The sequence below is a fragment of the Notolepis coatsorum genome, assembly GCF_963971535.1.
Source record: "Notolepis coatsorum genome assembly, chromosome: 2".
Taxonomy (NCBI): domain Eukaryota; kingdom Metazoa; phylum Chordata; class Actinopteri; order Aulopiformes; family Paralepididae; genus Notolepis; species Notolepis coatsorum.
Genome location: NC_140166.1, coordinates 78,522,093 through 78,547,087, shown reverse-complemented (window position 1 = coordinate 78,547,087; position 24,995 = coordinate 78,522,093). Strand labels below are relative to the sequence as shown.

The window sequence follows — 24,995 nt, the reverse complement described above, 5'->3', positions numbered from 1 at the left end:
AGATGTATGGTGTTACAGATAGGGATGGGTACCTTTCACATTTGAACCGATACCGGTACCGGTACCTGTGAATCGATACCGGTACCCAACGGTACCTTTTTTCGGTACTTTAGTCTCAAGAAATTTAATTTACCTACCTCAGTTGTAAAAAAAAAAAATCCAAACTTCAAATAACTACAATTGACAGTTTTCGGCTTGTCATTGCTCCGACTGCTTTGTTGTTGAATCAAGTCAAATCCTAGGTAAGCATATATTGTGCGTGTGAACGTTGACACGAAAAGAAAAAAGTAAAACATTTTTTTTTTTTTTTTTTTTTTTTTTTCTCGGTTTCTCACTTGATTCGATACTCGGTAGTACCGACGTGTTTCGGTTCGGTACCTCAAAAGTACCGAATTCGGTACCCATCCCTAGTTACAGATATATCATATGGTGTTACAGATATATCATATGGTGTTACAGATATATCATATGGTCTTACAGATATATGGTGTTACAGATATAATATGGTGTTTAACACAATCAGTAACATTTAGATCAACTAAAAAAAGGCAACGGAAATATCATTTGACATTTTAATTTGAGCTCTTCCAGACATTTAAATGAAAAACAATCTATTGTTTTTAATATAAATAGACCTCCTGTTCACTGTAAAGTACCACGTTTTGATATATTGAGCTTTAAACTTTAAGTAAATCTTTTTGGAACTCACAACACGCAACCTAAAAACCCTTCCTCTCCCAAACCGTTCCTACAATTGTTTTATGTTGCATGATGATCATGAATACATTTATTATGTATTGTATTTTTTATGTTTAAATATCAACATTATCTGTCCATCCTCAGTACATTTACTATCAATATAATATACTTGGTCTTTCCAAACGCACACACACAGAAAGGGAGAAAGCCTTCCCCAGTCGCCACTCTGCTGTTCTCTCTGTCTATGGCTCTCTGTCGTGTCTATGGTTAGCTTGTTAGCTTACGCTAACGTAATGTTAATTTTGGTCTTTAACGCGACGTGGGCATAAAGGAATGGCGAGGATTGCAAAGCATGTTGGATGCATTTGACCCGTTGCGGAATAAAACAGCAAGGACTTGTTTTGGGTCGCAAAATAGGCAGACTATGTAGCCTTGCTCTGTTGTAATGTCCGCGTTTCAGACGCTACTGCTGGGATGTTGACTGAGCGGATACGACTCTCCACAGGATTTTAAAAATAAGAGTATCGCAATATGAATCGATCTTTTTACGTTGCATCGATCCTATTGGTTCATTGATAACAGATCGATCTGGATCGATGTATCGTCCCACCCCTAGTGTTACAGATATATCATAGTGTTACAGATACATTGTGTTATGGTGTTACAGATATATCATATGGTGTTATATATATCCCCAGATGTGACATGCATATCATACGGTGCAACATGGAAAAACTGTCACACTGCATGATATAGTGACACACCATAGGATGTTCCATGCAGTCATGGCAATCCTGTACCTTGTGCCGATGAGATGGATTCCCAGTAAGATACCCAATTCAACACCACCATATCTGTCAATGTAATACTGATAATAAGTCATTTATTTGACGGTTCACAGCGTGCTTTCCTCCTGCAGCGCTGTCCTCGTTGGGTACGAGTGCTCTTTGGACTGTGGGCCGGATGAAGGCAGGAGGCCGTGGGACGCCCGGCTGGGCTCTAGCTGCTCTGTTCACCAGCGTTACCCTTCTGACGGTGACCTCCAGGGGGGCGTCGGGAGGCCAGAAGATGTCCCAGGCGGCCGTGGCCCACGCCACAGCCACCGCTGCAGGACCGGGCCCCAGCTTGACGGCTGACCTCCTGGGATTCCGGGCGGTAGTAGATTTCTTTGCCAGTGAACGTGCAGACGTCTGGCTGTGCTCCATCGTGGGGTCGGTCGCCGTGGGCCTCAGTGGGGTGCTCCCGCTGCTCGTCATTCCCATCGAGGCTGGAGCGGCCCTGAAGACTGAAGGTAAAGGATGCATAGCAATAGCAAGTGACGGCAACAGAGCTTTATGTTGTTATCGGGGATGGGAATCGCCACCGACCTTTCTGTCGACACCGATGATTAGGGCTCCAAAAAGATTCTCTATACAAAACACTTTCTGTCTCCCATCTCATTCAGTACATTGTGATTTTATTTTACACCAGTTCACTGTATAATATTTCCATGTATTGGTACACTTCATGATTAATTGGAGTCAATGGGAATTTACTAAATTACCGGTAATACAAAATGTCATTTAAAAATAAATGAATAACTGAAACCAAAAGAAAACAAGAATAAGGTACATGTATTTACATTACAGTGAAATACTAAATGCAGTGAAAAAATAAAGACTACTATAAAGACACTATACAATATACAAAACTAAACTAAAGTACATAATGCAACAAAAATGCAAAAATGAGGTAGAGATGTAGTGCAAATCTTTTAGTAATAAATAGATAAAATAGTTCTTCTGCTGAACATGTCAGTGCAGCAACACCGGCCGCTTGCAGAACGTGCCAGTGCAGCAACACCGGCCACTTGCACAACGTGTGACTATTCCCTGCCACTGTGATCAATGAGAGGTGATCCACAGTCTATTTTGACGCGTGACAGCACAGCTGTGCTTCCCTTCTGCACAAGACCCTGTTTTCTGTCACGACTTGCATGAAACGGAGTGCGTTTGGTGGACCAGATTCAGCGCTGTCTGAATGGAACATGGTCCGTGTAGCCCTGGTATATTACATTTCACGATTCATGTTTTAATTATTGTATCAACTTCCTCCAAAGTTTTGGGAGTGACACTGGTGTCGGTTCAAAGAAGAAACTGAAGGTCGAGGACATTTATTCTTTGATTTTCCCTTTTAAACTTTGCAGGGCTGTGTATATGGCCAGTATAGACCACCGCAAGTTCCGCAACACTTCCGGTATTCTGAAATCATGGGAGAGAGAGAGTGGGTGGAGAAAATGAATGAATGTGGATGAGAGCCTTGACATTAAGTGGTTGTAGCTACGGCTGTGGGGGGGCTGGAGACATGATCCAAGATACTTTTATACGCCTGAGTCTCCTGAACATGAAGAGCCCAATTCCAAGTTGATCTTCACTTTCCCGAACCTACTCTACTCCCGAACCTACCAACTCTGTGGGCAATCTGCACATGCGGAGTTCGGGAGTAGGTGCGGAAAAGTGACTATAGCTCGGCAGAGAAAGTGGGATTGGTCTCTCCGTGTTCAGGAGGGCGTATAAAAGTCTCTTGGATCATGTCTCTAGCACCCCCACAGCCGTAGCTACAACCACTTAATGTCAAGGCTCTCATCCACATTCATACATTTTCTCCCCCCGCTCTCTCTCCCATGAGCTCAATGTAAAGCGGAAGTGCAGTCGTCTATGCCCCTTTTCCACTGCATGGTACCTACTCGACTCTACTCTACTCTACTCGGCATTTTCGGTTTTCCATTGCCAAAATACCTGGAACCGGGTACTTTTTGGGTTCTTTTTTAGTCCCTGCTCTGTCGAGGTTCCAAGCGAGTAGAACTGGTACCAAAAAAGTTACGTGAAACACTGCAGACCACTGATTGGTCAGAAGAGAGAAGCGTCACACATTGGAGCGTCTGCACAAAAACAGAAAGCCGCCATCTTTAATGCCTCGCATAGGATTTCATTATTTGTTTGCAGCAGGAACAAGTGCAATAAACAAAAAAGGATACATTCACTGTGTATTCTGCCTCATTTATTGATGAAACAAAACCAACATCAACACAATTTACCACCGAGCAGAGAGTTTACTCTCACAAAAAGATCGCTGATTTGTTAGTTTATGTGATTGCGTTTTACCGTTAGCATTTGGCTAGCGTACATAGTGTGCACAGATCAATATAACTCGCAATTGATTGTTTGTACTAGTAACGTTAATGCTAGTAGAATAGACACAACGTGAGGTAATCATCATCCATTTTAAACCGGTTATTATTACCTAATGCTAACGTTAACGTTAGTAGAATAGACGAGAGGTAGCGTTAACGTTAGCAGAATGGACACGAGAGGTCATGTTAACGTTAGCGGAATAGACACGAGAGGTAACGTTAGCGGAATAGACACACGAGAGTCTGGTTAATGTTGTTATTGATTGAAACTGTGTTTTACTCTGGCTTGCTCCAAGCCCCCACGGACATAGCTATGCTCACAGAGCTCATGCTGTACGCCAGCGGCCCCGCCTCCCCACACGGAGACAAACGGAGTACTACCTGCAGTCGAAAAGGAACGATGTACCAGGTACCTAAAGCGAGTAGAGTCGAGTAGGTACTATGCAATGGAAAAGAGGCAGAGCCTTCATGAATAGACCTCTGACATGTGTCGTAATTGCGGCTCCGCCCGTCTCCGTGGTCTTCATCGGTGTCTCTCTCGCTCTTGGCCTTGAATGAAGTCTTCTAATATTGACTTCTAATATCCTCACTTTGCAAATGATCAACGTCTATATCATAGCAAAAGTGAGGATTCCCGTCTGCCTGGGAAACATGAAGACGTTTGAACTCCTTCCCTTTTGGGGGCGGGGGAACAGCGCGGTGAGGTTAACCTGAGGCCTCTTGGCTCTTTAAGAAGCCCCACCCTTTTGGAAACGCAGCCCTGGAGTGTGTATTTCAGGCCGTGGTGTTTCTGGGGGCATTCCTGACCTGAGGTTAGTCAGTAAGTAAGTCAGATTTAAAGTATATTTAATTGCCAACCTAATCAAACATTAATTGTATAAAGACTAGAAAGATGAATCATTTCCTTTTGCACACAGTAGAACTTACTTAATAAAAATGCCTATAATTATTACAAAGTTTTCTATTATCAGCACCGACATCTGGTGGTGTAAGAATGTAGATCCCTGCAGGGCTTGGCCCCCCTGTAGCTTCTGGGATTGGAGAGGATAGCTGCCAACCTACTATGTATTCACTATGTACTGATCTTTTACTGAAACGTTATTTTACTGTACTTTGCCTATTGCCGTACTTTTATTACTGTTGTCTTACTAATGTGATGCTTTTATTTTATTTTACTTTTATCTTTATTTTTTATTTATTTATTTCTATTTTAATCTTTTATTTTATTTTAAACATTGATCTTAACTGATCACTGTGACTTTATTACTTTTATCCTTATATATGCCTATGTTTGTGTACAGCACTTTGAGCTACATAACATGTATGAAAGGTGCTTTATAAATACTTACTTACTTACAGTCAGTTACCACAGGAAGTCATTAACACGGCGGCATCGACTGGGCTTCTGGGCCACACTTGTATAATCATCTCTTTGTTAGTGGTCTTAGTAGTCTCGGAGGTAGTAGTACGCATTCATGCGCTTATTATTCCAGCTGAAAAGAGACAGACCAGCACGTATCAAGTCTCAACGGATGAAGGCACAAAGAGCTGTGTTCATGGCATTATAAAGAAAAAACATCTATTCGGTACAAAAGTATTTGCAGTTTTGCACTACATTCATACCCCATTTTAGCATTCAGCATTATTATTATTTTTTGCATTTTTCTGCCTCGTTGTTTGCATTTTGTACTTTAGGTTGTACTTTAGTTTTGTATCTTGTATATTTCGTATAGAGTTTGGTCTTTATTCTTTTAACTTTTTTTACTGTATGAGGCATATTCTCAGGGGGCGAATATAGAACCAAGCATTTCACTGTACACATTACTTATGTGACAAATAAAACAAAACTTGAAAACTCGAAGCATCGATTCGTGAAAGAAAATAGGCCTGTGATGTTGTATTAATTCAATGTGTCTTCTTTGCACTTAAACGAGTGTAGAACTGTAATGTGTATAAGGAGTAACGGCTGTTGAATTGCGACACGTCCCCTCCACTGTTTGTGTTTCCCCAGCTGGTTGTCAGAAGCTGAAGCAGCTCTTGAGCTTCGCGATTGGAGGTCTCCTAGGAGACGTGTTCCTGCACCTCCTCCCTGAAGCCTGGACCATATATGGCAGGTCTGGTGAGTCAACAACCCCCCCCCCCCCCCCCCCTCTTTTCTGTCTTTTGTCATTTGTTTGCCCCCTCCCCCCCGGTACATCAAACATGTATTGAAATAGAAGCAACGGGAAGGCTCATTCTAACCAATGTTGTATAGAGAAAAGATCAGAAGAATCAAAGAGTGAACATGCATTCATCCATTTATACCATGTTGTGGATGAATATGGCGTTGTATCTCAATCAAATGATTCTGAAACCAATCACAATGAGTGGCTCGGGAGGTAGAGCGGTCGTCTGGTAATCCGGAGGTTCCCGTGTTCGATTCCCGCTCCCCCCTATCTGCTCCCGATGAGTAGGTCGGGCATCTTGCACGGTCGCCTCCGCCATCGGTGTGTGGATGTGTGAGTGAATGGGTAAAATGTGAGGAACAAATTGTAAAGCACTTTGGATAAAAAGCTGTTATATAAATGCAGCCATTTACCATTCATGAATGCACCGTTTACAAAACACGCAGGATCTTTATCATATGCCTGAGGTTTAATGACCCACCTTGCACACAGGTGATGGAATTTCTACGGCGTGCATTAATGGAGGTCAGTGTCGCTAAGTGTTATTAACGAAGCCACAATGGAGGGAACGACGTGAAGCGGGCAGAACGTGCCGAATGTGCCCGTACATTTCATTCACAGCAGCTTTCCAACGCTCAATTGAAGTGTATATTTAGCACGAGCATAATACTGTAATTATGACTCATTATAATTGAAGGGCAGGGTTTATAATAATGATAACTTAAAGATTTTCAATCATTTGAAATGGAGACTATGATGCCATGAAGATCAACCGTACACCCACAGTTGGGAGGAATTAGCATGTCATTTAGTGGCTGCCTCCACACAGGCCCTTTTTCATTGACGTCTAAGTGCTTCTTCAAAGGCTCCTTAACACTGAAGCAACAAGAATTGCAGGACCACATTTTTTGCTTCTATCAAATCGGCACTTTATCAAAACATGAAGCAGATTATTTTTTAAACGCTCATAATCTCACAAACTGATAGTTAAAAGAACAAGAAATTAGCTGAAACCTAGCTTAGCACAATGAATGGAAGCTGACAATGACGGGTCGGGTAGCCTAGGCATTGTTCAACTTGCACCTCTCCCGAAGGCTACCTGTCACTGTCCGCTTCCATTCGTTGTGCTAAGCTAGGCTAACGTGCAGCCAGATAGCTTTCTACTGAACGCAAAGTCGCACAGAGAGAAAACTGGTATCCATCTTCTTGTCTCTCTCTGGAGAAGACGGTAAGCTAATTTCTCAAAATGTTGGCGTGTTCCTTTAACTCATTCCCCACCAACAACGTTTATATACGTGTTTGGCCGACGACCGTTGAGTGCCAACCACGAATATATACGTTATTTGGTCGATTTTAATATTCTATTCAATGTCAGGGACCCGTATGTTGCCGTTAAAAGGCATACTGCCACCCGAGGGTGCAGTACCGGCCAGATCCTCCCAGGTGGCAGTATCGAGAGTGCAGTAAACCCTGTTCCAGACCCTGTGTTACACTCAAAATGTCTCTGGGTGCAGTTTTCTGGGTCGGGCGAGTCGAGCGGTTCTCCCGATTGCATATAGGCTCGTCAAATGCCCCCGATCCATATGTTGTGGTGGGTTATGTCGTGGACCAGATGGCGATCAAACAATTGGAATATTATTTTCGGAATACTCCCGATCACAGGTAAGGACTATCTGACGTCAATTCTAGCTTGACCGTGCAATGTTTTTATACCAATCCAGCTTATCAGCGTTTTTGTGTTCAATACGAATGCCGTTACTGGCAATCAAATAATCAGAAACGCCCCCCCCCCCCCCCCCCCTTTCATGCATTCATGATGAAACATAATAACATAATACCTATTATATACATTTGATTTGGGAATAGTAGCGTGTCCAGGCAAGAAACGCCAACGATTATAGTATAATTCACGTATAAGGCTATAACTCAGCCTTTCGGGAATTACCCCAGACCACTCTGAAATTATACTTTTATTCACCACGGTAAAACGCGCGAACGTATGCATGGAAACATTTTCTCTTTTTTGCATCTTGGACGGAAGAAAGTCACTGTCAAATGACCATAGTATTGTCCCCATAGCTATAATATAGAATATAGATATAGCTCTACAAACAAGGTGATGCACACTCCTATCTTTAAAGCGTGGCATAGCTACAACGGGACCCCTCTAATCCCCGGCGGTCAATGAGTTAAGGAATGTTTAATTAAAAACAGACGTAGACGGAAGGACATATCAATGTAGTCGCATAATGTTAAAGATCAAAGTAAGTGCTCTACACAGAATACATATTGAACATCATTTTGTAATGTATTGTCTAATACCGTTGTTGTCATGAGTTTATTAATCATAGGACATTTCACATCACCGCGGCAACCCTAATTATGGGTCAAATGCCCCTCCTAAGTAATGCTCCATGGTGTGTTTTATAATTACATGTTTAGCCTATATTTATCAGATTTATATTTTGATTTTAAAACAATTATTTAGAATGTACATTTCTAAACTGATAATGAACTGAAACGTGATATTCGGGCCAGCATTAATATGAACTGATTTATTTTTGAAGTGTTTTGAATATGTGCTGTGCTGTGAAGAGAAGGGTTTATAATATTCCTCGATGGTGTGTAAAGTGCAAAAGTCAGGAGAAACAGGATCGGTTTGTTGGGGTCACTCTTGCATATTCAGTGCTAATATAGCATTTTCAATTAGTACGTTGTCACTAAGGCTGAGACGAGACGATAATATGCCATTTGGAAGAATCGATAAATCGGGACCATATTTTTATTAGTATATAATTACCGGTATGTTTTATTTTATTTTTTTAAATGATTATTTAAACAACAAATTAATGTTTATTTTGCAGCAATTCTTTGTCGTTGCCGCCATCTTTAGTGTTATAGATTTCCCCATTCAAAACTACCACAGTGATCCTTCTCATTTTATAGTCGCTGGTCTCTGGATGTGATGGTGACAGTGCAGAGTTGCAATTCAACTGAATTTACATGAAATGGGGATATTTTACCAAAAAAATGCCACAAGACCTAGTATTTTAGTATTGTATAAAGTATACAGTATATAAAAAATAAAATAATAAAACTTTTTTTTTTACACATGCAATAATTATCGTTAAACCGATAAGTGGTCTCAGGGCTTGTGTCCATAGGGGACGTTTTATGAGTTGTCAGCTCCTTTCTGTCATTCATTTCTTTCTGTATCTCTTCCCGGCGACGCGCCTCACGTTTTATGAGCTCTAGGCGGCAGCGTTTTTGGTCTGAGCGCTCTCGGCTCATAAAGTTGAAACTCGTTCAACTTTTTTGGAAAGGAGCGCGCTCATCAATGTAACTCATCGAGGAAGGGGCGGAGCCGCGGCTGGCGCGAGCTCTGGGGAGACCCAGGAAAATCGCTCAAAGCTTTTTTTTCTTTTTTCAAAGTGGTCCGCCTTGAAAAAGAGGTTTTGAGTCAGCCTTACAGTAGTTGTCACTAACTCTTGCTCACTTTCACACGCAATCTCACAGCTGCTACCATTGCCCTCGTCCCTCCCCTGTCCAGGCGGAGGCCACCATCAGTACATGAAACTAGGCCTGTGGGTCATCGCTGGCCTACTGTCTTTCCTGGTCCTGGAGAAGATGTTCTCAGACCGGAGCAGCCAGGAGGAGGACCCTCCCCGGGAGGCAGGCCACTGTTCCAACCCCACGGTACGTTTTTGCACGTCGGAATCTTGCCTCTTGCTGTCTGAGGTGGGGCTCCACGGAGGTCTATATGAACTAGGAAGATGTAATCGTATGATAAATCAGGACGGCTCGGTGATGAGAGACTGGGAGGTCAGTCCCAGAGGCATACTAGTCCTCTTATCCATATGACGTGGTCCCGGGTTTTAAAGGTTCTGCTACCCCCCCCCCCCCCCCCCCCCCTCACCAACACACACCTGCCTGCTACACCCCTCTCACCAACACACACCTGTCTGCTACCCCCCCCCCCCCCTCACCAACACAACACACACCTGCCTGCTATCCCCTGCCCCCCCCCTCACCAGCACAACACACACACACACACACACACACAATGTTGTAATTCAAGTAAGTCAAACAAGTAATTCCAGGGAAAAACCACAATGAGTTGGATTCATCGCTATGATGAATTATACTGACCAACACACACAGTATGGCCTTGGTGACCTGTTTTTAAATGTTTTTGGACAACAATACAGTTCTATGACTTCTGGATACGAGCTATAATCTGCTGTTTGCAGAATGGACCGTACTTGTAAGTAGGAGAAACACATTGTAGGTTTTCATCAGCTATGTTGACACGAAGGTCGCTTTCACACAGGGGCTGTTTGGTCCGGACTTTCGGACCAGAATTCGATAGTCCGGTTTTTCGGGTTTGTGTGAATGCGTGTCGAACTCGGTTCGCGGACCAAACAGGCGAACTCTGGTCCGCCTGAAAACGTCGGTCTCGGTTCGGCTTCATCGAACCAAACGCGAACCAAATATAGGAAGTGATTATCTATCTATCTATCTATCTATCTATCTATCTATCTATCTATCTATCTATCTATCTATCTATCTATCTATCTATCTATCTATCTATCTATCTATCTATCTATCTATCTATCTATCTATCTATCTATCTATCTATCTATCTATCTATCTATCTATCTATCTATCTATCTAACTGTGCATCTTGGGAAGAAGGAAGAAAAAACGCTGCTTATTATTATTACCGAGGCGCACGGCATTGGATCAATGGATCAATGCCACGTCAATACTATTATTACCTTACCACTGCTTGCAGCATTCATTCACTGCAAAACAAGCACACTGCATCTATCTCTATCTATCTATCTATCTATCTATCTATCTATCTATCTATCTATCTATCTATCTATCTATCTATCTATCTATCTATCTATCTATCTATCTATAATAGTAACCCCGGCTTGTATTTGTTTCAACTGTAGCGGATACCAGGCTTGTATTAGGAGGAGGCATGTATAAGAGAGAGGCCTATATTTCTAATTTTCAAACAGATCATAATGAATAAATCAACATTCTGTGAAACTGTTTACTAGTTTGCATCCAGTAGTAGGCTAATTGTAATTCTACTTGGGTTTTTAGGCTAAGAAATGTCCTTTCCTTTTTGATCTTATCATTTTGACAATCCCATTCAGGAGTAGTGTCTGGGTGCACTTAAATAGACCTGCGGGTCACCCTCCTCCCTCTCATCTCTCTCGCGCCTACGAGGAGGAAGAACTACGTCTCTGTCTGGACTCAGTGTAGCGTCTATTTATAGAATTGGGTGAAGCAGCTGTGCCTCTTCAGACCGACCACAGCAGCTCAGCTGACAGACGGACAGATGGACCAGGGACGGTGTGAGACTAGGAGCCTGTTCCCTCACCATCAAACGGCTATAAAATGCCCCCTTGCATAACTCACAAACCCAGGGTTCGCACAAGGTCCTTGAAGTGCTTAAAGTGCTTGATTTTTTACAAAAAAAGTCAAGGCCTGGAATTCCTTGAAAACAGCCTATTGTTTAACAAGGTGCTTTAAAAAGTAATTGGAATTCAAATCAACCATTCGCATTGCACATGTTGTTCATCCATGAGAATAGTTTTGAATCAGGAATATATATCTTTTTATTTAAAGTGTAACTAATTGTCGAAAATTGGTTTTAAGCCATAAATATTGGATCAGATATTTCTTTCTATAAAAAACTGCATTTAAAAGTGAATTGTATCCCTTTAAATGCCCTTTTAAAATGAAATATAGAGCTTGGAAAAGTATTTGAAAGTCCTTGAAATTTATTTTGCAATGTCTGTAAGAACCCTGCAAACCGTTTAGCCATAGACTCTTGCGGGAGGCATCATTGCACTCAGCAGAGTTGTTTTTTTCTATACTTTAGCTACACCTCCTTTCATAGCTCATGCACTGTTTGTCGTTGACCCTTGTGAGAGGCATCATTTGACTCGGCAGAGTAACCTTTTTCAATGGTGTGAGTTAGCCCCGCCCCCTATTATTTAGCCACGCCCCCTATCATAACGCGCAAATAGTTTCTTTTTGGACCTAGTAATGGATGGTGTAGGATAGCCCCGCCCCCACATACTGTAGGTTAACTCGTTAACCGTTTAAACAGTAAATATTAGGGGTGGGAATCACCAGAGGCCTCATGATACGATATTATCAGTTTATCACGATACTTAAGTCACAATACGATAGTATTGCGATACAAAATATATTGCGATATGCTGAGTATTGTGATATTAATATTGCGATATATTGCGATTTATTACCTTTTTTCAACTTCAAAGTAAAACTGTCAACATGTTTTATCTAACAAAATAAAGTTTTCAGTCTGTTCATCTCACTTCAATAATTTTTATTGCAGCAAATGGGATTTTCTCAAGCAGACGGATGTCAACACTGTAATCTGTGTTGCATGTACCTGACAAACTGAACTGTTTGTATTACAGTCATATTCCAATTTAACTGAATGCACACATTGTGTGTGTGGACTACTGTACTATTACAGGTAGGTATTGAAATGAACAATGCAACTTCCTTATACATTTTTTTTAAACAAATTTGCATAATAAAATATATAAGGACTTGGCGTCGATACAGTATCTCCGCGCAAAGTATCGCAATACTATACTGTATCGATATTTCCCCCCACCACTAGTAAATATGCTCGTTCTAGAAAGCTCAATGCTACTCTGAGAGCACCTACATGAGTTATGTGCCTGTTTTTAGCTGCGACCAGCAGATCTAGAGCTCGCTCTGTTGGTTGGTCGGTCCACAAAACTGTCCCCACCCTCTAGGGGCCACAGTTTTCACCCTAGGAGGCTGGCATTTGGCGTTGAGGTCAAGTGTGCATGTGTGAAGGTGTGTGTGTTTGTGTGTGATTCACACTCCCTGGTTTCCCTATTCAAAATCTTCAATTGGATTTGTTTGAATGATGTGATTCACCTGTGGCGTCATCCTCTTATTCTCATCAGCATGTCTCACAGTGAGTCTGATCAGACTATCACTCTTTTAAATCACTTCCTCATACTTCAATCACGGAAATAGACCAGCCATCTCCGGTCCACACATCCCAAACACAGCCGGCTATTTCCCCCTCTGCTTAATTTGACTATTTTGTCCAAATGGCTGCGTGAGTGGTTTCCAAACGAGGGAACAGGGAAGTTAGCTCTTCTCGGAAAAAACTAGGAGAATAGCCTCGGGTGAAGAAGTCTTTTTATATTCAAAACATGCAAAGCCTGATCATGCTGTGTCTTGTGTTAAAGGAACACGCCAACCTTTTGGGAAATTAGCTTATTTGCCATCTACCCTGGAGTTAGACAAGCAGATACATACCCTTTTCTTCTCTGTGCATGCATTAGGCTTAGGGAACAGCCGCACCGTTAGCCTAGCTTAGTGTCATTCACTGGAAGTAGGTGTGCCAGTGTAACCCAGTTCCCAACAGTCACAAAACGCACTCCAAATATCTACATATGTGAGCACTGCTGCGTTGATTTCAGCCATACCTTGAGTCCTCTGCTGAAGACTCAACGAAGAATAAACATGTTGTGACCTGTGTATTTACCATGTGGAGAAAAAAAATTACATTTTTGTTTTCTAAGCAAATATACTCTGAACAATTATTGGCCGAACCACTGCTGCCTGGGCGCAGTGATTTCATCACCTCACAAGCCCCGTTTTTCAAAAAGAAATAGGGCTTTTGATAAGATGAAATCACTGCGCCCAGGCAGCAGTGGTTCGGCAAAAAAGAAAAAAAATCTGCTTGTCTAACTCCAGGGTAGATGGCAAATAAGCTAATTTCCCAAAAAGTTGGCGTGTTCCTTTAAGAAAATGAAGAGTAAAAGCCCATTCATGTTGCCACAGTAGAAGGGAGTTTTCAGAATGTAAACGAGTGGAACAATGCAACGAGACGGTATTAGGATCAGGCGTGTGGAGATGAACCAGTTTCACGTATTAACCACACTTAAACATGTTTTATAACCGTACACATTTTAGAAGCTATGGTATCAATTAGAGCCATATGAAATCCATTTGATTATTTTCCAAATTCCATTTTATTTCCCCCCAAATTCAGTTTTTTCCATTTTAATATTTCAGAATTCTGTATTTTGCACATTTACCATCAGAAATAGTGTTTAATAAGTGGGAATGAATAAATGTCCACAATTTAATAAGATATAACAGTACATTTAATGTTTTTAAGTGCTGCAACTCAGAAATACAGTTCAATTTGACACAATATGCTTCAAATAATATTGTGACAAAATAAAAATACACATTTCAAGTGTAAACAAGATACAGCTAGCTACTTTTATCACAATGTCAGTAGCCTAGCTATATCATCTATTCTATTCTATTGTGATGGAATATAGTAATGCATAATTTATGCACCTTTAGTTTATTTCATTTATACAGTGTGTAGGCCTACTGACAATCATTTGCAAATAGATGGGTGCACCAGATTTAGCAAGAAGCTATAATTTCCATAATGTTACATAGCTACATGTACATAGTTACATAGCCTCGCCCTCTAGCTGTATCTATTGTGATCACCAGAGATCATCGTTAGAGAGTTGGTGTGTTTTGGGATGCACGGTCCTTGTTCCTGACATGGCTTTTGAAGTGATCTTTGCACGTGTTTTTGCGGGTCCAGTCCCCACGGTATGTTGACAGAATTTGCAAAACACCTTATCGACTGAAGCATACTGCTCTGCTCTGAATTTAGGGCTTATTGTGGAATTTCTTAGCTTCTTGACGGCGTTAACACCGAAGCAGCAAGACGCTTGAGCACTGCTGTGTTGTGTGTAACACGCAGCGGTCCCCGCCTCCTCATGTTTGCTTTGCAACAAACGTTCCACCCAAAAACGGAATTTCAGTCCAGATTAGGCCAAATTCTGCAATATTCCATGTTTTTGCAGTTGATTCCATTTTTATTGGTAAATTCCGTGATTCCGTCCCCGATTCCGTGAACGCGGATTTCATATGGCTATCAAAGTGTATATAGTGTTGATAGTATCTATCAAAACCGGTGCCCGGGTGGTTGTTTGTATGTTCCATTTGGCCAACAACGGAGAGGAAATTATGGTTATGATTGTGATAATGTAAAGTATAAACATTTAGCTGGTTATGATAGTTGATGATAATTAAACTTCAGTTTATTAGCTGCAAAACAAATTTTGTAGAAATCATTACAACTGCCATATTTAATATCAAAGTTGATTTTGACAGGACTAAAAGAAATGTGGAAAAATACAATACGATTTCATAAATTGAATTAGACTGTACGTTTTTTTAAATGCTAGGGAGAACAGATTATTTAGATGGGGTTTAAACATTGGGAGCATTGGGGCCAGCCTAATGTGGGGGTGCAACTCGTTCCAGAGTTTGGGGGCTCTAACCTTAAATGCACGGTCCCCCCTGTTCTTTAGCCTGGATTTGGGGACAACAAGGAGGGACTGGTCAGCAGACCTCAGAGACAGTAATGGGGTGTAGGGGTGCAGGATCTCGGTGAGGTAGGGTGGGGCCAGACCATTTATTGCTTTATATGCAAAAACAGGATCTTAAAATGGATCCTATATGCAGCCAATGAAGGGAGGCGAGGACAGGAGTGATGTGCTCCCGTCAACAGCTGAGCAGCAGCGTTTTGGTCCAGCTGAAACATGCTATAAAGGTTTTCTCCCAGAGGCACCAGGAGGATTAAAATAATAATAATACAAAGATATTTCCCTCTGATCGGCAGGCAGTCTTCCACACAGGCTGTGGAAAGCCTTTGTTGTCGAGGTGCCGGGCTTGAAAGGTGATGCTGAGCGTGCTCTATTTCAGATGGACATAATAATAATAATAATAATAATAATAATAATAATAATAATAATAATAATAATAATAATAATAATAATAATAATAATAATAATAATAATAATGGCTTGGATTTGTATAGCGCTTTTCACATACCCAAGGCGCTTTACAATAAAAGGGGGAGGGGGGAGAGGATAATGGTGGCCTAAACTGAGAAACAAATTACAAAAACGGAACAGAGCAAACGGAACAGAACAACGCAACAAAACTAAATGGAACAAACGGAATGAATAGGACCATATGCCTGGGTGAAGAGGTGGGGTTTCAGCAGGTTTTTAAAGTGGGCGAGAGAGTTTGCATTTCGGATGTCCATGGGGAGGGAGTTCCAAAAGGGTGGGGGCAGCAACACTAAAAGCCCTGTCCCCAATGGTCCGCAACATGGCTTGTGGTATGGTGAGTAAGCTCACACAAGCTCACTCATTCTCTGGAATCGCCTTCAACACGGACCAAATAGAGGCCTTGCACTGAATGTTTGTGTAGTTCTCCTTCCAGCCGGTAACCGGTTTCAAAAGAAAATCCCTAATGCCTAAAAAAACATGATATACTGTTACCAGTATATCCAGTAATAAGAGCCCAAGTTATTACATTTCTGTTGATATATTTCTCATACATCAACACATAGCAACTGTTGTTCTTGCTGTCGTTTTGCTGTTGTTTGTTCCAACACAGGGGACAAAAGGGCATTGAAAACATTCCTTGCAGCATGTTAGGAGATAACTGCTGACCTACCCATTGTGATGGTCCCTTTTTTTTCTCCCCCTTTCTCTCCAAAGACGTCGCGGCCTTCAGCGTTCAGCAGAGAGGCTGTCTCGCCGCCGCTCAAGAACGGGAGCCACCCTCAGTCGTGGAACTCGTCCGAGCCAAGGACCAGCCTGCAGGAAGTTCCAGAGAAAATCAAGGCATGTTTGGGAAACGTAGGGGGGCCGGGGACCTTGTTTTCAAAGATTTGACTAAACCAAATGGAAGGGAAGGGACGGTCTCACTACGGAGCTTGTTCAAGGTTTCTAATTGACCTAGCAGGATTTAAAAAAAGATTTTACTCGATAAAAGTGTGCAAAAGTAAATGGAATCCCCTGGCTCTTGATTCCAGGCCAAATTGAGCACGTTTAACAATACAGTAATAATAACAAGACCACACGGAACCACAACAATAATAGCAACAATAACCACATTAACAATAATAAATACAGAACATAGAAACCAACTTGTACTATTACAGACGCCACAAAAGATGCTACAAAAGACATTTCCTCCCCCACTCCCACCCCAGGACCCCAGGACCCCAGGACCAACACCCCAACCCCGCTCCGCTGCTAGATAGTGGCCTTTACTTTATCGGTGTAACGTGTAACAAATTACTTAAAGATGCACAAACTAAGATGTCACAGATTCAAACTGATACATTTGGTAGAAAGTGTTTGTTTTTGTTTCTTTTACCTCTACCGAGGAAATCTTTTGATGTTATGGATTCAACCCGGTACAAGTTGGGAACCTCTCTACTCTTGAGGACTGAGGCATTTATTCCATACACATTTATTCCATACACTTAACTCACTGCCGCACGGCAAAGGGTTAACCCTTTCACTACCACACTACATAAGGTTAACCCTTTACTATCACACTGTAGTGTGATAGTAAAGGGGTAACATTCTGTAGTGTGGTAGTGAAAGGGTTAATACAGGTCACATTCACTTAATCCCTTGGTACTGTAGCATTCTTTCCCTCATCCCCTCGCTGCCAGCTCCGTGTACCAACTAGCATAATGAAGATAAGATAAGATAATCCTTTATTGCTCCCCTTGGGGAAATGCAGGCGTTGTAGCAGCATGGGGGAGGGGGGAGGGGAGGTACATGAATGGGCAGGGTAATGGTAGAAATCCTGAATGGTAGAATTAACTCCGAATTAGGGCTGACCTTCGAATATTTTTTTGGAATTCGAAGCTTCTGGGCCGAGATTCGATTTTAATTCGAAGTCGAGATAAATTTTCTTTTATAATATGTTTTAATTTTTTTTTTCTTTTTTTTTTATGTTGTGGGACTTGTACAGCACTTTGTTCAACTTTGTCAGTGCTGTAACGTTTAAACCTTTTTAAATCTTAGACAAACGAAACACTTTGCTTTCATGAAATATTGTAAGGCGTCATTTTGAGGCTTTATAAAAGCAGCACAATGAACACAAATCTGTCAGTGCCGAGTCCGACCTCATCTTAAATAACAAACAGCATTGCTTGTTGTTTTAACAAAGAGAGGCAGAGTTGATTTTGCACACAAAAAGATTTAAAAATAAAAATTTATTTTTTAATATATTCAAATTTTATTTTCATATTCGAATCCCATGCCCATCAAACGAAGCTTAGACTTATTTAAGACAGCCCTACTCCGAATACAAAAATATGAGAAAAATAAACCACGTAAACAGTGGTGCAGATTGGTTACCATACGAACATAGATAGTTTGAGAGTAAACATATCCCACAACGCACCAGTCTTAAAGCGACAAATTATGAAAGAAGGAAATACTTTCCATGAATCTGTTTTATTTGGGTTTAGCTCCTGATGACCTAGACTTGAATGAAGACTGCCGACCACACCGTCAAAATAAAAACAAAAGTGAAATTAAATACCATGCAAGCCAACGGTAATATATCTGAAAATTACTATGCAGATGTCTTGACAAAATAGACCACCACTACAATATTGATGTTTTGCTGGAAGAACGTCATGATGTATTATTATTATTTCCACTGACATTAAATGCAGTTCTGTGCATGTGGAGTAGGGTGCACGTGAACGTGCACAGGCGAGTGAGTCAACACGTTACAGGCCATTCCACATGTTCTCCTGTTGTGTTTTTGTGTGGTTGATATATGGTTGAATTGGAGGCTATGGTGGACCGGTTTCAACATGTTTCTAGTGGAAATGGTGTCGCATGTTTACTGGGCTACCATAAGAAAGGGCGACAGTGGCTCGGGAGGTAATCCGGAGGTTCCCAATTCGATTCCCGCTCCTCCCGGGCAGCGTGTCGAAGTGTCCTTGAGCAAGACACTTAACCCCTAACTCCTCCCGATGAGCAGGTTGGCACCTTGCATGGTTACCTCTGCCGTCGGTGTGTGAGTGAATGGGTAAAATGTGAGGAACAAATTGTAAAGCGCTTTGGATAAAAGCTGCTATACAAAAGCACAGCACCATTTACCATTTTTGCCTGCTAGAGCATGTGAAAGATGGTAATGTCGGTGGGCTGACTACGATATCGGAATTTGGATACCGAAACTGACGGTATCAGCCCGATATATCGGCAATCCCTAGTCTGTTGCGTTGGCCTCGCCCTTGGAGGTCAGCAGGGTCGTTTAACCTCCTCCTCTCCTCTCTCAGCCAGTGCACTTTAAACCAGTAGTGTTGGCGGTAAACAGAAACCAGGGTATAGGTGATAATGTTGCCATGTTAAAGGAGAATACCACCCATTTTAAGAATTCACATATGTTCTTCCTGTGCCACAGGAAAGCTCAGTCAGTATTTGTGAACACGCACGACAATAAATGGTGGCTTTGGCTTTTGTGAGGCCATAACATTTTTGTGTGAGGCGTTAGACCTAAATGACGTTTACATTCTAGCATCTGCAGGTTGCTGAGACGGAATTAAAATGCAATTCGGGTTTTAAGAGCTCACGCCAACATTTATGGCCTCACAAAGTAGGAGCCCCATTCGTTGTGTATGGCTTTCGAAGAGAGTGGTGCGTGTTCACAAATGCCACCTGAACTGTGCTGGGGCACAGAAAGAACATTATGTGAATTCTTAAAATGGGTGTCATTCCCCTTTTAAAGTTGACAGAGGATTTGTATTTGAATCCATAACCGTACAGAAGGAATGAGAGGGTAAAATGGTAAATGGTGCATTTATATAGCAGCTTTTATCCAAAGCGCTTTACAATTTGTTCCTCACATTTTTCCCATTCACACACCAACGGCGGAGGTGCAAGGTGCCAAACCTGCTCATCGGGAGCAGTTAGGGGTTTGGTACCTCATGGTACCAAAGCACCTCAAAGGCGCTAAAAACTAAATTACAAACATCTCAAAACAAACTGGTCAGACTACTGCTGTACCTTACTCCTAGAACCCACCTCACCCCTGCCCACTTTGACAACCTAGGATGGCACGACAGAGTACAGCAACTGGCAATGGGCCTGGTCTACAAGATACACTACAGTATTTCACATGCATGTATATATTATGGGGGTGATTGGTGATGAATAATGTGTTGTAACAACAGTGTTTTGTGTGTTGCGTTGCAGATAAGTGGTTACCTGAACCTGTTGGCCAATTGCATCGACAACTTCACCCACGGGCTGGCGGTGTCAGGGAGCTTCCTGGTCAGCAAGAAGGTGAGGAGTCCCTCTGGGACCAGGAGCGCCATCTCCTCTTAAAGGAACACGCCAACACTTTAGCTTACCGTCTTCTCCAGAGAGAGACACGAAGATAGATACCAGTTTCCTCTCTGTGCGTTCAGTAGAGAGCTATCTACATCCTGATACACACTTTTAGAACTGTATATACCGTAGTAATCATTTTTTTAGTCATCTTATTTTATTCTATGCTAAATTTATTGTATTTTTATCTTATTTTATCTGCACTGCACACTTTTAGAACTGTATATAGTCATCTTTATTTTAAAGTAAAGTACTGAAATAAGTGACGATAAAGGAATCTGAATTTGAATCTGGCTGCATGTTAGCCTAGCTTAGCACAATGAATGGAAGCGGACAGTGCCAGTTAGCCTAGGCATTGTCCAACTAACACCTCTCCAGAAGGCTAACCGGCACTCTCCGCTTCCATTCCGCTTCCGCTTCCTAATTTCTCAAAATGTCGGCGTGTTCCTTTTAAGACTCCTCAGACTCCCCTGCCTATAGAAATGATATCATAACGGTTTTGGAGAATGTGTCACTATAACAGCGACGGTGGTAGGTAGGTAGAGCGGTCGTCTGGTAATCGGAAGGTTGCCGGTTCGATTCCTGCTCCTCCCGGGCGGTGTGTCGATGTGTCCTTGAGCAAGACACTTAACCCCTAACTGCTCCCGATGAGCGGGTTGGCACCTTGCATGGCTGTGAATGTGTGAGTGAATGGGTGAATGCCAGGCATACATTGTAAAGCGCTTTGATTAAAAGCAGTATATATAACATATATAAATGCAGTCCATGTATAATAAAGTTTTTGTTGCATTGTAACTCAGCAATGCATCGTCAGTGGAACGTGTCATGATTTGTTTTTGTAAACCCAGCCCAAATCATCTCTCCAGAGTAACACCAGATGAAGGCTTCAACAGTACCGTAATTGCCGGACTATAAGCCGCACCTGAATATAAGCCGCACCAGCTAGATGTAGAACGAAAAATACATAATGTACATAATAAGGCTGTCAAAGTTAACGCAGTATTAGCGCGTTAATGCCCGATTCTATTAACGCCACAATTTTTTTTAACTCACGATTAACTTTTTCAAAAAAAAAAAATCTATTTTTTTTACTTTTTTTTTTTTAGATAGAGAGAGATATAGAGAGGGGGGTGAGAGAGATGAGGAAGGGGCAAGAGAGAAAGAGCTGGGTGGGTGGGTGTGTGTGTGTGTGTGTGAGTGTGAGAGAGAGAGAGAGAGAGAGAGAGAGGGGGGGCGGGGTCACGGGGTGTGAGTTCTCAGCCCTTGTGTGGGTGAATGTAACAAGTTCCTAACGTTTTCTTTCCCCTATTATTTCATGCACTTTATTCATTGTTTTAAATTATTATTTTCTTTTAAGTTATTTTGTGCATCACTCTGTTTTGAATTTTTATGCAAATTTGCAGTGCATGAGGGTCATCATTTTGTGTTAAATGGCTGCATAAAGCATAAAGCAAGCATTTGTTGACTCATGTTGATAAGAGTATTAAAACTTGAAAAATATCAGTTTAAGGTAGATACAAATAAAAAAAATGCGATTGCGGTAATTTGTGATTAATCGCGAGTTAACTATGGACAATCATGCGATTAATCAGATTACATATTTTAATCGATTGACAGCACTAGTACATATACAAGCCGCACCTGACTATAAGCCGCAGGTGTCCACTAGACACCTGCGAGAGCGCCCCTGGTGGCCGTTCGCTGTAAAAATCCATAGATTCGCCGCATCGTTGTATAAGCCGCAGGGTTCAAAACATGGGTAAAAAGGTGCGGCTTATAGTCCGGCAATTAGGTACTTTTGATTAGTAGCTATGGGAATTCTGGTACTTTACCCATTTTGCATCCCTTATCAAAACAGAGGCGGTTAGGTGGTGTAGCGGAGATTGCGTTCGTCACCAGCCCCGGAGCTGTGAGCTGGATTCGGGGTTGTCACCAGCTTGGCTGGCCGTTCACACTAATACAATTGGCTGTATTAGAGGGTGGGAGAAGCTGGCGGGGTGGGTCCGGGTCATTGTAAACAGCGACTCCTACAGTTCGGTCGGGGCGCCTGCTAAGCGCGGATAGGACCTGAGGGGGATAGTGTGATCCTCCCACACGCTACGCCCTCTCAATGAGAATCCGCGCTGCCAGGTGAAAAGAAGCGGTGATTGGCTGGACGTGTGTCGGAGGAAGCACGTGGTAGCCTCCACTCTCCCAGATGATCTGACTGTGGGGGGTAAGTGCGCAGCGACCAGGAAGGGATTGGGAATTTGCATACGACTAACATTGGGATGGGAGAAAATCTGAGGAAAATGGAGGGGGGAAAAGATCAAGAAAAAAAAAAGGATGCAAAATGGCCGCAGAGGGGTGCTGTGACATTCAAAGATATGCGATGACTTACATGTACGAATTGGCACAGATCATTACCTAACCTCGTGACCATCATGTTTGGCACACCGTCCCGGTCTCTTGGCAGCGCGTGGATCTGCTGTGTCAGCTCTCTGTCGGCCCTAAATGGACACAACTCATTGTTCCGAGTCCTCAGCATGACACTATAACACAGTCTATAGACACTATAACCCCAAGTCTTAATACATTAGAAAATATCATCATATGATTGAAATGTATTACTCTTTGATGAGCTTATAGATGAGAAGTAGGCTTTTCTGAATAGCAGTGAACGATGAATCATGTCCCCACGCAGCGAGTGTTCTCTGTGCTGGTGGTGGGTAGGAGAGAGTCCAGCTGGAGAGGCATAAGGCTAACAGCATGGACAGTAGTGCAGAGTGCCAGAGAGGAAGTCAACTAGATGTCTTCAACGCACTCCCACGTGTGGTGGTTTAATGCCCATGTATCACATGAGATAGTGCTCCCAACTAAAGGCATGAAGCAAATCCTATAACGTCAGCAGCACTTTGTAAGAGACACTTTACCCACTCTACTAGACACTTTACCCACTCTAATAGACACTGTACCCACTCTACTAGACACTTTACCCACTCTACTAGACACTTTACCCACTCTAATAGACACTTTACCCACTCTACTAGACACTTTACCCACTCTACTAGACACTTTACCCACTCTAATAGACACTTTACCCACTCTACTAGACACTTTACCCACTCTACTAGACACTTTACCCACTCTAATAGACACTTTACCCACTCTAATAGACACTTTACCCACTCTACTAGACACTTTACCCACTCTAATAGACACTTTACCCACTCTACTAGACACTTTACCCACTCTACTAGACACTTTACCCACTCTAATAGACACTTTACCCACTCTAATAGACACTTTACCCACTCTACTAGACACTTTACCCACTCTACTAGACACTTTACCCACTCTAATAGACACTTTACCCACTCTACTAGACACTTTACCCACTCTACTAGACACTTTACCCACTCTACTAGACACTTTACCCACTCTACTAGACACTTTACCCACTCTACTAGACACTTTACCCACTCTAATAGACACTTTACCCACTCTACTAGACACTTTACCCACTCTACTAGACACTTTACCCACTCTACTAGACACTTTACCCACTCTATTAGTCACTTTACCTAGGGATGCCCCGATCACGTTTTTTTGCCACCGATACCGATCACCGATCGTCTATGAGCCATATCGGCCGATACACTGCCGATACCAATTGTTTTTGGTTTCATAAAAAAAGAAAATTTTAAATATATTATTTTATTTTTTATAAAATATATATATTATATAATTATACTTGTAGTTGTATTATCTGCGAGACATCGCCACCACACAACAAGTCAAAATACTCGCTCTCTGCAAACAGCTCCACTGTCTGTGTGTATACTCTGCTTTGGTCAAATCACATTCAGCATGCCCTCAGCGTCCCCAGTCAGAGCGATAGTTCAACTTGACTAACAGGGTCTGAAACGTATAAGATGTTCGCAGTGTTCAGTTATGAAGCATGATAGCTAATTAGCCAACAGCTGCAAAAATGAATAATGTCAATTATATTATAAGACATTGATATCAGGAGCTATCTGTAGCTACTGCTAGCTGGCTAGATAACGTTAGACAACGCCTCATGTATTAAACTAAAGTGAACTATTTAGTTTACTGGGTCATTTCGTTTAAACAGTGAGCTAACGTGAGCTACTTAGCTAACGGAGGTATCATGCACTCGACTATTGTCAGAGCATTTGTTGATATCAGGAGCATTTGTTGATATCAGGAGCTATCAGTAGCTAGATAACATTAGACAACGCCTCATGTATTAAACTAAAGTGAATAGTCGACTGGGCCATTTTGTTTAATGCTTGTTATGTTGAAAGAGGAGCTCTGAGCTGCTCATGCACTCGACTATGCCGGAGGATGTTGACATGGGTCTGGGAGGGGGAGGGGGAGGAGGGGCAAGACGTGCAGCAGCAGCAGCTGTGTGTCTGTGAGAGAAGAGCGAGTGAGAACTGCTGAGAATTGGATCATGTTTTTCGCACGTGTCATCGATCGTTTTCACGATCGGCGAAATCATTATCGGAATTCACCGATCTCATATTTATACTGAATATCGGCCGATACCGATCGCTGGCCGATCGATCGGGGCATCCCTAACTTTACCCACTCTATTACTCTATTAGACACTTTACCCACTCTATTAGACACTTTACCCACTCTACTAAACACTTTATC

General features: G+C 42.1%; 1 protein-coding gene across 2 annotated transcripts in view; it reads left to right on the top strand.

Moving 5' to 3' along the window:
* slc39a13 (solute carrier family 39 member 13) overlaps window positions 1–24,995 on the top strand; it is a 61,086-nt gene that overhangs the window by 6,644 nt on the left and 29,447 nt on the right. The window contains exons 2-6 of one of the 2 annotated variants that reach the window (XM_084307839.1): window positions 1,601–1,990; window positions 5,883–5,990; window positions 9,587–9,732; window positions 16,686–16,811; window positions 20,199–20,288. In XM_084307839.1, coding sequence (XP_084163965.1) covers window positions 1,663–1,990; window positions 5,883–5,990; window positions 9,587–9,732; window positions 16,686–16,811; window positions 20,199–20,288 — 798 coding nt within the window. In that variant the 5' untranslated portion in view covers window positions 1,601–1,662. The remainder of the gene's footprint in view (window positions 1–1,600; window positions 1,991–5,882; window positions 5,991–9,586; window positions 9,733–16,685; window positions 16,812–20,198; window positions 20,289–24,995) is intronic. The other variant, XM_084307840.1, reaches the window with a different exon arrangement.